The following is a 12,682-nucleotide window of genomic DNA, read 5'->3' on the forward strand; positions in this document are numbered from 1 at the left end:
TTTTGTGTTTTCCTTCTTGACTCCGTTTAGTCTCAAAATTATCACTTTGCCTGTTGATCTCGCATATCATTGATTCACGTACCTTCATCACTCAATCTACGAATCGGCAGCTACCGGATTACTCTCAAATTGGAAAACGAAGCCTTAAATAAGCCTATACTCGAAGCCTCCAGGGTACGCAGAATCATACCTCTCTTGCTCTCGATCTCCTGAAACCGAATATACATCTTCGTTCAAGTGTACTGATGTTCACTAAACCACATGTGTCCTCAACTTTTAGTTCCTTGTAGACCGCTCTTCAATCAGCTTCAATCTACCAATACGATTGCCTGCGTTCTTCAACTCCTTGAACAATCCTGGTATGTTTTACCATGCTCTTTCTGTGAAAGTATTCAGCAAATTTTTGACCATTGAATAACTCTAGTTATGTCGAAGAAGGGAAAATCGTCAGGATCCAGCACCAGTCCGGTCACATCGCCAAGCACTGCAACCGAGATCCTGTCTAATATGCAGAAGAAGACGGCTGCTCCTGCAGCTTTCACTCTTGAAGGAGCCCCACCATCAGCTGGTCGTCAAAAGACCTTCCCTTCCAAGGGTCCAAATTCACCAACCAACGACGATAGTTCACATCCGTTATGGCACGCAGTGCAAACCTTACCATCCGACCTTCGGAAGTTCCTTGAGCATGACTATATGATCAAGAAAAAGTCGATAAAGAAAATCGAGTTCTATCGAATTCTCTTGCACTTCAACCCGGCCACCACGGCTAGTTTCACCGGCCTTAAAGCGGCCTTGGTTGCAGAATTTGAAAAAGATTGGTTACCGCGTCTTAAGCCATTTATATCACCCGCTCCGCCTACTCCCATGGATACTGAGGAAGACGACTTTGATCCTTTGGCCTCCACTACAACTCGTCGCATGCTGAAAGAGGTCCTCCAGCGTCGAGCTCCCAGCGTGAACATAACTTCAGACACTAAGATAGATGGTTTACGCCGGCTTTACAAACAACACATCGATCCAGATCTCAACTTACCCGAATCTTCAGAATTCACTAAAGCACCCCGTGCCGTCAAACAGCACGCTCTTAAAGGACACACGATCGAACACCTCCGTTTTGCTCTCCAATGCAAAAACCCCGAGGTATTCATTCACAATGCCGGATTGAATCGTTCTGTTTGCCTTGCCTTATACATCAAGTTCATCTGTGAAGGGACTGTTGAGCCTGGTGTTTTAATTGAGGGATTTCACTACTCTATTGTCACTACCTGATTGGTGCGGACAATCAAGAATCGTGATGTTTGTCTAAAAATTGTGATGCTTGTCTGCTTTTTTCCTTTTGTGATCACACACCTGGTTGGTATTGTATTGTTTTCCGTCTCATGTCTCGTGTTTCCAACCAGCAGCTCTATTTGTAGGATTTGTTTTTGAAACCGCTTTGTATTGCTCGCACTGGACTATACTGCCTCTCAATTCAGTATCTTCACCTCCTGATTGTTCCGAACACTAAAGAATTCTGATGTTTTTCTACATTCTCACACACCTGGATTGTACTGTATTGTCTTCTTGTGTTAGATGTGGTTTTTAAAACTACTTTTTATTGCTTGCACTGGACTGTACTGCCTGCCAATTCAGCGTGCTCTGTTGATATAAGGGCTGCCACGGATGAACTCTGAAGATAACATCATCGTCAGTAGTTGTACATGCAAATTCATGCATATATTACTAGCCATTGGACCACAAACACCAGATGAACAAAGGCTTAAACAAATAGACAACCCAGCGACTACATATCCAAAAAGAAACAACAGATGAAAATACAACCAAGACCATCGCAATTCTAATGGCAAAGATGAGGAAATGTTTCTGCAAAATTGGATCCTCCATTTGTGAGGCACTCGTGAATAAAGAAAGCAAACGTGCTATAAGACTGCTAGTATCATTCATTGTTCTGCCTTTAGTAGATGCCTCGAACGCCAAGAGAGCTGAAACAATCCCATTACAATCAGAAACAAAAACTACATCATAGGATTAGATCCAATCAAACACCGGAGTCTGTTTGTGGTTCAGCAGTGTTATCGGATTTGACATCGTCTGAGTCATCATCGTATTGGTCAACAAGGTTGTTGCCCGCAGGTCCTAAAAGCTTTCGGATTACTCTCTCGTGTATCTTGATCTTGTGATGGGCTGAAGACACCTCCTCATTCAAATCAAGAACCTCCACTTGCAAATCTTCAACCTTAGACTTTAGCACATGTATATCGTCGATTGCTTTTTCGAGATGTAAAGCTATCTTGCCCTCAACTGAAGCTACAGAAAAAAGAGTAGGAATCGATGATTGAGTACAGTATTGATCAGCATTCATACCAAATGTCACACACCATATATTCGCTCTTGTTGTACAGCTTGAGTATCAATATTTTCCCTAAGCTTTCTCTCAAGCAGACCCAGCATGCTATTCATACGGTCCAATGGCTCCTTGAATGCAGTACCTGCATTGATTTGATGCACACGTCAGTCTGATTTGATCGAGCACCCAAATAAATCACGAAAAGCGACAAAGAAGATTGTCCTTACCTTGTATTTCAACTCTTGTATTCTCTTCATAGATACCATCGTGGGCGCGCTTCAAGGCACAACCATGTGTCTGAGTACCTGTATCTGTGAATTCATAGGGAATGGACACTGTCAACGCCGAGTTTACCTTAAACTTCCAATCTTTTAAGCAATATCTACAAACCCTGTTTTCCAGAATCTACACCTGTCCCATCACTCAATTTCACGTCATCTGTCGCATTGTGAACATCAACCTTTGAATCTTGATTTTCCGTGTTGGTGGTGTCTGGAGTTTGGGACCAAATCGCCGCTCCAGGATCTTTGCTAGTTTCAGATTCAGCTAAATTTGAAGACCAATTTCGCACTTTTCAATACAGTGGTGTGATGACTAGGTGGGAAAGTGGAGAGATTCAAACCTTTAAGATACTCAGACATGATGGGCTTTTTGGCGACGAATGATTTTGGAAAACTTGGATGGCTCGAAGATGAACGTCAGGAATATCAGGGGTGCAAGTACGGGAAGTCAGAGTGTACAAGCCGAAAGGAATTGATCAATTGTTTTGAAGTTGCCCTTGAGGGTGGTGCGGGCGGGGATAAAGGTGAGTAACATCACCACTTCAAGAGCCTCATATTAAGGATCTTGATTAATTACTTGTGGGGCGTGTAAATGTGTGTTGATCTTGTATATAATATATTATATATGACACCACGACATCACATAATCGCACCATCAAAGATGTTGCTCACTGGCCACACCTTAACTGACTTCAACTTTATGTAATGCAAGTAATATTGTTTCGAATTATGCATGCATCATGGGTCGAAATTCTATTATTCTGATATTGCAGCCTCCTTGGGCTTCTACAAGATCGCATATTACTATAATCTGTGTGTTTCATGGAAGTCTTGATATCATAGAAATCTTGATATCAAGACTTCTACATTTCTACTAATTATGAATCATTCAGCTGACATTGCACCATATGGCCAACTCATCCTTTTGCGAATCTTGACTTGCACTCGAATGAAGATACTTATCATTATATGGAAAATTCCAATCCTGCGATGCGAGGTGGGCCTTCAGATTTTTATAAACTAAGCGCCTTCCCAATCCACCCGTGCCATTTATTTTTGATTATTGATAATAGAATTTGAACCTCTATAGCAACATCATGTCTAACCCAATCCAGTTTTGTGTTTTTCTGCCTAGTTATCTTCTTCGATATGTTGTTGATGGCATTAGGCCAAGCATTGATCCTGAACTATTTCTACGTACAGCCGCTACCACCGAAATCTTAGAGACAATCCTAGCGTTCTATCCCCATTTTCGTTTTACTCCGAATGCACAACAAGATCGTGATCTCCTCCAAAAGATGTTCATCGGCATGGTTGCGCCGCGTCTATCTAATATAATCATCCCTACTCAGCGCGTTCCAAACTACACGCAAGCCTCATCACCTACCCCAATATCCGAAAGTCCCGAATTTACAACCACGGTAGACTCTGTCGATGATATCGACGTCAATCGGATGGCAATGTTCAACAACTTTTGTCTTACGTACCTCAAGAATGGGCAGTACCGTCTTGCTGCCGAATACCTCAACCGCTTTCTCGATACTTACGAGTTCTTAAATCAAGAAGAGATCAACGTGATCATGGAAGCCCAAGCTGGTGCCGAAGAAGCCTTCCACGACAGTTCATGCTACCTTCAAGATTGTCATCAGTCCATTGAGGGCATACAGCTTCAATTACGTCAAAACAATCTTTCACCAACCGAACGCCAAGTGCTTGAGGAGCGGCAGAAAACTATGATCATTTCATTGAGATCTAATCAGCGATTGTTTAGTAATTCCATTCAAGATGTTGGATTTGTTGCCGCGTTGGCTGAATATCACAAGTAAGTCTCTTCTCTTCAGTTAACGAATTTGACTTCTCTGAACTAATATTATATTGATCACAATTAGAAACATTCTGGCTAGCCGTCAACCGGATCCTTCTAAGTAAATTGTCTCACTTCAAGATATCAAAAAGGTACTTGTCGATCATCCCAGCCCACCTCAACATCTTTGAAAACATGCAACTGACATGTGTATTTTGGCTTTGACTTTCCTATCTTTTATCGCGCGTCATTCTGAAATTGTACATAGCTACTTTATTTTTCCACTTTGAAGCAGAGAAAGTCTCAAATAATTGAAAAACACCAATCGGCCACACCAAGCTTTTACATTGAAAGTCGTGAAATTAGACCCAAACTTCATTGAGCAGATTTCACTACACCTTATGAAATGTTCGACATGAGAATAGAAAAAAACATTTTTTGAGTGCACTATCGTGCATGTACTCATGTATCTATGTATGAATCCGTTGTGGAATTGAATATCTCAATTGTCCTGCATTTGTTCTGTGCAGGATGTACGTGCATTTGGATACGTGCAAGCCAATGGTGCGACTCTTGTTTTCATCACTGAGCAATATTGATACCCGCGGTAGCACTCGTGCTTAAATGAGAAAGCTCAAAGAATGTTCATGCGGCCTGATAACAATCTCTGACTTCAGTCACGTGCCATGAGTTTTGCTGGACTTCCAACTCAAGAACCTGATTCAGAAGCTTGGAAATGAATAATATGTATTACAGGATAAAGATAACCTTCAAAAGACTAAGACCGAAAGGAAGCAAACAAACGCAAACATGTATCTAAACCAATGCCACCAGGGCCAAACAATAGAAAAGGTTACAAAGATTATAACGTCTTTAGGAAATTACTAACAACCCATCGCGCATAAAATATGAGTTTTCAAACACTATAGTCAGATTGACTGTCAACTCCAGGTTCATTGTTGCCGACTTCTCCGTCTGAATCCTCTTCACCTCCGTCTGAATCCGCTTCACCCACGTCATGCTGCATCAGCCGCACAATACATCGTTCCTGTGTTTGAATGTCTTGTTCGTATTTGTCGCATTGGCGCTGCAGAAGATGCAGCTGCTCTTTCAAGCCGGAGACGGTATCCTTGAGATCATCAATACATTTGGCTTGATTGTCAAGACGACGCGTGGCTTCCTCGAGTGCACGATCTGTAAAGGAAATGGAAAGCAGAGTCAGTGAAAATCTTAACCTTCAAATTGAGACACGCACCTTGCTCGTATCTTTGTCGTTCATTTTGAATGATGCTAGCAACTGATGTTTGCTCCACAGCATCCATCCTTTTCAACAGCTGAGACACGGAGTCCTGAAGACCAGAAACTGCTCATGTCTGTCTATCAGCGTGTGTCATGTGCTAGAAGTACAGTGGACCGTACCTATCTCTGCTCGACGTCTTTCTTCGTGGAATACATCCACGCCAGACTTGATTGTTGATGCAGTTATTCTGTGCTTTTGTTTGTCCTCCGTGATTGCTGCTCATGAGAAAAGATTACTATGATATGAGGCTATGAAACATGAAAGTAAATGGTTAACACTGACCTAGATCTTCGACACCAAGCCAATCGACACCTGAGAGATCGATGAGGTCCCGCATTTCAGGAGTGTCTGGAGTATTGATGAGCCCATTGCTTTCCATCATTTTCGAGCTGGATTGAATGCCAGTCGAAGTGCTTGATGATTTCATATGTTCTACTTCATAAGATCGCAAGGCTTTGAGATCTTCCTTGTTGACAGTGTCCAATAAGTCGGTACACGAGTCGTACAAACCTGTTGTCGACTTGTGCGGTATCTGATGTGATGGCTTGCTCGAACCTAAGACAGGATAGCTCTTTGCTACCCGCTGTGAATGACAAGTTTGTCAAGAGTGATAGACGGCGTGATCAGTAGGCATAGGAACATGGATGGCTGACCAATCTCACCTTCTTCTCTTTCTTCACAGGTTTACTTCGAGATTGCGACAGTCCTACATTATCTAATAAATATTACACATTGAGTTGGCCAAGTGACTGTTAGCGATGGGTATAACAATATGATCTCTCGGGATGAAGACGCTTACCCAGGTTAGCACGTTTAGAAACCTGTCCGTTTGGAGTGGGGGAACCAGGTCGCTTGAGTTGCCCTTCTGATGATGTTGATGACCGCAAGAGCTCTTGAGGCAAATTAACGGGCAGAGCTAGTTCGTTGCTCACAGCATCAGCATCACAACATCAAACTGACAAGGTGTTAGATCAAGTCACCTACCAAAGGTGGCACGCTTCAAGGGTTTCGCGCTGGAGATTGGGGGTCCCAATTGCGTGACTTGATGTTCCGCTGTAGATTATAGTTCACAAGTCAGAACTACAAGATCTGAATTGAAATGTTCTCAATCGAGTCACTTACCAGAGGCTTTCAAAGGTACACTTGAGGTGGGGAAGTCACGTTGATTGACTGGTTCCTCGGGTGTGATTGCCAGGTGGGGGGAATCAGATGATGAAGGGTAAACCGTGGACACTTAGGTAGTTCACGAGTCAGAATGTTTGCAGTGGAATCTATTCAGATCGGAAAGAAAAAAAAGCTTACCAGGCATATCGACTTGAAATTCGCTGACCGGGTTGGAAGTGTCTGGCATTAGTCCTGGCGCGTCGCTCATTGGGTTCGGGAAAACTTTTGGCATATATCAAAAAGATCAAACGGAAAACGGATAAGTTATATAGTAAGAGAGAAACAGATTATCGACGTCAGAGATGCACTCACACTCGGGCTGTTTCTTCCGCACTATCTCGGCGACACCACTCTTGACGGTATGTGACGAGACTACAGACATGGGATGATTGATTTGTAACCAATCTAACATCATTTGCTTCGTAACACCTGGTGCGCTAGGATCGAACATTTCTGACCGGGCCATGAGTTCGAAGGACACAATAAACGACGCGATGACAGTTGTTGTGAAGAGTATCTAAATGAGCTATAGTCTATTATGCGAACAAAAAACTATCAAATTCTGTCATGACCGACTTTTTTCTAAAGCTGAATTAACCAACCTGAAAATTGATAATACCATCCAAAAGATAACCGTGAGACACGTGAATGTGCAAATAGACTCATCAATTTTTCGAGTATTTAACACATCACAGAAAGAGAGAAATAACGGAGCACGGTATTGAGCTGTACCTACCGCTGCGTGTTCTTGAAAGGTACTAGATGAAGAGATAAAAATCGATAGCTGTGATGCAAATGACTCAGAGGAAGATACTGATTACAGAGATACTGAGCGTAAGGATTGTGAGAGCGAGAATCGTGATTGAGTAAAAAGATGAAAGTGCCTTAAAGCAAGACTAAAAAGGTGCCTACGTGGGGAGTTGTATCAAGACAAGAAGTACAGAAAACGGAACGAGTAAGCTTGATCAAGTCTCGTAGATAACCAGCAGTTTATATCTTGCTCCAGGGTTGAAAAACAGCGATGATGAAAGGAAGATAAAATACCAAGGTGCTGCTCGTACGTCATACCAGGTGGATTGGAATTGCCTGGATCTCTTGGAGGGTATCGAAGGGAGTGTAGATGAGTCATAGAACAAAGAAATGTTGTGATTCATGTAAGCTTGGTGGTGAAGGGGCCGACCGACGCGAGTTAAGAGTGCATTTCGTGGGTTCAATGACTTACTTGATCCTCAATGAGCCATTATCTTAAAGCAACGAGATGATACAGGTTACTTTGTACTTTTGTGATGACTACATAAGACAACATATCACTCGTGGCATTCAATTTTACATATGTATATTCATCGTTTGATTCAATCTATGCATGGCTTTGTACAGACCAAAGGGCAGGATCGCTGTTGTTTTTGAGAGTCTGGTGAAGGGACAGTAACAATGACTATAAACGGGGTATGTTGGTTGAAATAAGTAGGTGATTCAATTGTAAAGTGGGACCCTTGATGGATAGTGTTAGGCAATTGCAACCAGCCAAAGGACAAAAACATAAAACTTGTTGAGAGGCAGTGTGCGACAGAAAATAGATACTTTTCTATACCTAGTCACTGATTTATTATTTGAGCCTAGAAAAGTGCGTTATGTGAGTAGAAAAGTATAGTTTTCTACGTGCAAACTACTTTTCTATGCGCCTAGGAAAAAATGTAATTTGGCGTAGTGATAACCCATACGACGCTCCAACTAGACCTCAGAAGCCTCGAACCAAGGGCCTTTGCTCTTCTTTGAACCAAAGGCGCTAGCAGCATGATGTGCTTCGATGAAAGAATGCTTGAATACCAACAGGGGAACGTAGCGGTTCATCTTCTTATAAAACGCCTTTTGCCATTTCTCTGGCAAGTTAGGCAAATTGAAGGCAGATGCTTTCGTTCTCTTGAACTTTAAGCCCAAATCTGAATCTGAGCTGGACGAGCTTCCTGAGGGGTTGTTCTTTGATGAGGGGGATGACGACGATGAGGAACCACCTGAAGAGGACAATGAGGAGTCCTTTCTGGCTTTCTCAGCCGCTGATTTGGAGCTAGAAGAATCAGAGGAGGAGGAGTCTGAGTCGCTCAATGATGAAGAAGGTACGTCTTTCTTGTCTATTTTACGCTTCTTTTGGGATTTCTCTTTCATCTTCTCCTTGCCTTTAGCTTTCTCTGACTTCTCTTCTTTTTTCTTCTTTCTTTCCTTCTTCTTCTCCTCCTTGACCTTTTCTTCCTTCTCTAGCGCCACCATCAATTTATCTTTCAAGGACTTGACCGTATCCATGTTTTCAGCCTTAATGGCATCTGCCAAGCGATCAAGGATTATGTTGCTACTTTCATCCACGATAGGAATGGTGGCAGTCTGGGTCAGAGAAGGTTTCTCTTCCAACTTAGGAACGAAGGGGAGGTACAGAACAATTTCCAACTGAATCAGTACTTCTGAGCTAGTATAACAACTTTCTGGGTCACAAAGACGTGTTGTTCACGAGCCAAGAGACAAGCACGGGCAAATTACTCCCCTCTTCCTGCTACTACCTTCATGGGAGCCTCGTTCTTTGGATAGAGATTGGTCATATAGGAACTGGGAATCATAGGTATGATCTTTACTACCAAAAGGTTTTTGAGCATCAACAAGTATCTCTTGGAGCTGATATAGGACATGAACCCACACTAAGCTACAACAGGGTTATCCCGGAGCTGGTCCCACTGATAAAATAGGTGCAAATCCGCTACCTTCACCATGCTACAACAGAATAACTGGAGCTTGGGTGATAAGCTGGGTAGGGAGGGTGGTAACAGGAAGACAAAGAAAAGGTAGGGGGGGTAGAATCGCCAAAAAGGCCGTCAACCAGAAGGTAAGCACTTACCAAAATTTTTCTTGATCAATGTCAATAGGTCCTCTCCACCTAAAACACCTCTTCCATCCACTGAGGACAATACTGCGACCGACCTCTTTCTCCCCTTTCCCTTCTTGGACTTCTTTGACTTCTTCTTCCTAGCCTTTCTCATATCAGACGACTCACTATCACCATCTGATCCCTCGGAGTTGGAACTGGAGTCCTCCTTGTCACCTTTTTCAGTCGACTTTGAAGACTTCAAGTAGTTTTCCTCATTCAAAGCTAGAGTGCCCGTGGTGATGGTGAATCTCGGAACTGGTTGTGACGAGTTGTCGCCTTGGGGAGGAGGTTGTCCAACTAGAGGAGGTTGTCCACTTTGAGATGGTTGACCAACTTGAGGTGATTGGGACTCCGCTCTTTTTGACCTCTCCTCCGCCTGAGCCTTCTCCTTCAAGAACTTTGCTAGTTTAGCCTCTTCTGCTAATTTTGCTGCCTGAATCATTGGGTGATCGTGATATTTATTTAGAAATTATATGGTAGCTAACTGTCTCCACATTCAAATGTGTTGTGATGAAATAAATGACTCTATCCTTCTTATTTTAAAATAAACTAATATAAGCTAAAAGAGGAGAGAATGTGAGAGGGAGAGAGAAGGGTTCTTGACGAATTCTCGAGTGTGACTGTAGGATCACAGGAGAGCGTGGAAGGGGAAGTGAGAAAAACCTTTCACTTCTTCTGAGGCGTCTCTTGCCTACAGACATGTGGTAGCCACTCTTCACATGTCCGTTGGTGTCAAACTACAGTCCTCACCTGTGAATTCTATCCCTCAACCATGAATGGACTACTCTGTACCTCCGCGGGCTCTGGTAACATATCCAATTTATTTAACAAATCAATCTTCATCTAATAACCAATTTGATAACAAACTACCAATCCAATCTCCATGATGATATCTGGTTGCATGATTTGAACTAGAACTAACAAATTTAATTTGATGATCCAATCCAATCAATAAAGATAGATGATTGATATTTTGTAGTTGTTTCTTGATCTAATGCGGGTCAATATTGATATTCAAGTTGGTTGGGTAAGGTATGGCATGTTGAGTCTTCATTCTTGTGTTTGTTCCAGCCTTCATTCCAGGGGCTGTAGATATCAGTTGATTAAAGCAAGGTTTCAAAATGTATTGGACAATTGAAGGTAGACTCTAGAGGGAACAGAAGAAAGAGACAGAGTTTGACAAAGAGGGAGAGGGGCAAGGGTTTTGTCCTGTCCTTCTTCCTGCTATCTGTTATCATGTTGTACTAACTCGGGGGTAAGGGCACTGATTGAATTAGTAGCACTTCATTTTTTTACGATGAGGCCCGTGGAATCTCAAAGGAGAGCAAAGAAAAGCGTTAAAGGGCTTCATTGTGGGATGAAGCCCAAGGAAGTAGCCCCCTGAGGTCTGACTCAGCGCAAGATGTGCTTGGGTTCTGTCGGGTACCTTGGGTAATGCCCCCAAACATGGGGGCTACGGGTATCTTGTAGGGGGGCGATAAATATTGGGGTCCATTATATATCTAAACACTCTACTGCCACATCTAATACCCACATAATGTGTATAAATTGTGCATGAGGGCACCCAAAAACAAATTCCAAGTTGCATCCATGATCAAATTGATTTTGTCTTCAGCCCCAGTTTTGATGAGGGATTGGGTACATTGATACTTGAGAACACTGAAAGCCTTCTCAATTGGATTTGAATTGGGCAAGTAATTTTGCGGGAACTGACCAGGGACTTCCAAAGGTGCCAGACTTGATCAATAATTTTGTTTTTGTGGAGGTACCACACTGCCAGAATTTTGATGGAGGCATTGTATTTACTGGGTTGCAGTTGGAGCATCATGTCTAGAAGGGGAGGGGGAAGGGTGAAAATTCCAGGGAGGAACCAGTGGTGCAACAAGTGGTGGTTGGTAGTGAAAATTTGCAATGTGGCAATGAAAACATCAATGGGTGCTTGGGGCCCAATACCAGGTTGAACTGGAGGTTCAGGTTCCAGGTTGACTTAATCCACCACCTGTTACAGCTGTGCTGTGCTGAACATCAAGAGCTGTATATTTGACATGTGGTGCTGGGGGAAAAATAGCTGTACAAAGACTCCTTGTAAAACTATTATGAATGTCAAACTTGTGATAATTATTAATTAATCTATGTAACATTATCTTTAAAGCCACATCAGTGTTAGTCATATATATACTGTTGTTTATTTTGTTCGTTGGATTGGTTTCTCCCTTCTTTACCTTTCCAATACTGTCTAACATTTCTGCTCAGGTAAGTTTACTATATTCAATTTCATTTTTTACAAAACCCTAATCCTAACACCCATCCCACCAAACCATTCCACTTTCCCCATGACACTCACATCCTTTCAATTTTACTATACCCTCTCTACACTTTTTATTAATAATCTCACTACCACATACTTATCTATAATACTCACATACCCATTGGATCATCTCCTTGCCCTCACTTGCTCATTAGCCAACTTTCCCTTCCACTACCTCATTAACCATTTTATTTACACCTCCTCCAACCCCTAACTGTTAACTAACCCACCACCACCACACTGACCACCTTTTTTCCCATGTTGTCTTGTCTTACACTTTCCCATCTTTCCAACAACTTATTCTTCCAACCCCTCCTTTCCATAACCTTCTTCAACATACCATACCACCTCAACCATCACCCAATACTGCACATTCTCTCATTATATCACACTCAACTCAATTTGTTTCATTTTGAAGGTATTTGCTGCTTATGATGTAGATCTTGACACTTTCCTTTGCTTTTGTGCCTCGCATTGTTTGTCTATCTTTCTTTATCTTATAGTTGTTTGAGTTTTCTCATCACTGTAAATTTACATAAATTTGCTGCTCATACAAATTTGGGATGT

The 12,682-nt window shown here is 42.3% G+C and overlaps 6 protein-coding genes across 6 annotated transcripts; 2 read left to right on the top strand and 4 right to left on the bottom strand.

Moving 5' to 3' along the window:
* Positions 1-426: 426 nt before the first annotated feature.
* Positions 427-1,269, top strand: MELLADRAFT_92470 (uncharacterized protein; the record flags this gene model as incomplete). Its single annotated transcript, XM_007405574.1, has 1 exon — positions 427-1,269. One exon carries the CDS (start codon positions 427-429, stop codon positions 1,267-1,269), a length of 843 nt encoding a protein of 280 aa, XP_007405636.1.
* A 769-nt stretch (positions 1,270-2,038) lies between these two features.
* On the bottom strand, positions 2,039-2,988 carry MELLADRAFT_60051 (uncharacterized protein; the record flags this gene model as incomplete). Its single annotated transcript, XM_007405638.1, has 5 exons — positions 2,039-2,307; positions 2,379-2,489; positions 2,575-2,682; positions 2,738-2,893; positions 2,919-2,988. The coding sequence occupies 5 exons, from the start codon at positions 2,986-2,988 to the stop codon at positions 2,039-2,041; spliced, it is 714 nt and encodes a 237-aa protein (XP_007405700.1).
* Positions 2,989-3,725: 737 nt separating this feature from the next.
* Positions 3,726-4,557, top strand: MELLADRAFT_92471 (uncharacterized protein; the record flags this gene model as incomplete). Its single annotated transcript, XM_007405575.1, has 2 exons — positions 3,726-4,450; positions 4,518-4,557. 2 exons carry the CDS (start codon positions 3,726-3,728, stop codon positions 4,555-4,557), a joined length of 765 nt encoding a protein of 254 aa, XP_007405637.1.
* Positions 4,558-5,348: 791 nt separating this feature from the next.
* Positions 5,349-7,362, bottom strand: MELLADRAFT_92472 (uncharacterized protein; the record flags this gene model as incomplete). Its single annotated transcript, XM_007405637.1, has 10 exons — positions 5,349-5,626; positions 5,688-5,798; positions 5,852-5,950; positions 6,015-6,315; positions 6,395-6,447; positions 6,532-6,648; positions 6,717-6,773; positions 6,855-6,965; positions 7,035-7,118; positions 7,209-7,362. The coding sequence occupies 10 exons, from the start codon at positions 7,360-7,362 to the stop codon at positions 5,349-5,351; spliced, it is 1,365 nt and encodes a 454-aa protein (XP_007405699.1).
* A 1,265-nt stretch (positions 7,363-8,627) lies between these two features.
* On the bottom strand, positions 8,628-9,484 carry MELLADRAFT_102913 (uncharacterized protein; the record flags this gene model as incomplete). The annotated part of the gene is made up of 2 exons (XM_007405636.1): positions 8,628-9,366; positions 9,426-9,484. 2 exons carry the CDS (start codon positions 9,482-9,484, stop codon positions 8,628-8,630), a joined length of 798 nt encoding a protein of 265 aa, XP_007405698.1.
* Positions 9,485-9,580: 96 nt separating this feature from the next.
* On the bottom strand, positions 9,581-10,249 carry MELLADRAFT_92473 (uncharacterized protein; the record flags this gene model as incomplete). The annotated part of the gene is made up of 3 exons (XM_007405635.1): positions 9,581-9,686; positions 9,778-9,889; positions 9,934-10,249. 3 exons carry the CDS (start codon positions 10,247-10,249, stop codon positions 9,581-9,583), a joined length of 534 nt encoding a protein of 177 aa, XP_007405697.1.
* Positions 10,250-12,682: the final 2,433 nt, after the last annotated feature.

Source organism: Melampsora larici-populina (genome assembly GCF_000204055.1).
Source record: "Melampsora larici-populina 98AG31 unplaced genomic scaffold MELLAscaffold_4, whole genome shotgun sequence".
Lineage (NCBI taxonomy): Eukaryota > Fungi > Basidiomycota > Pucciniomycetes > Pucciniales > Melampsoraceae > Melampsora > Melampsora laricis-populina.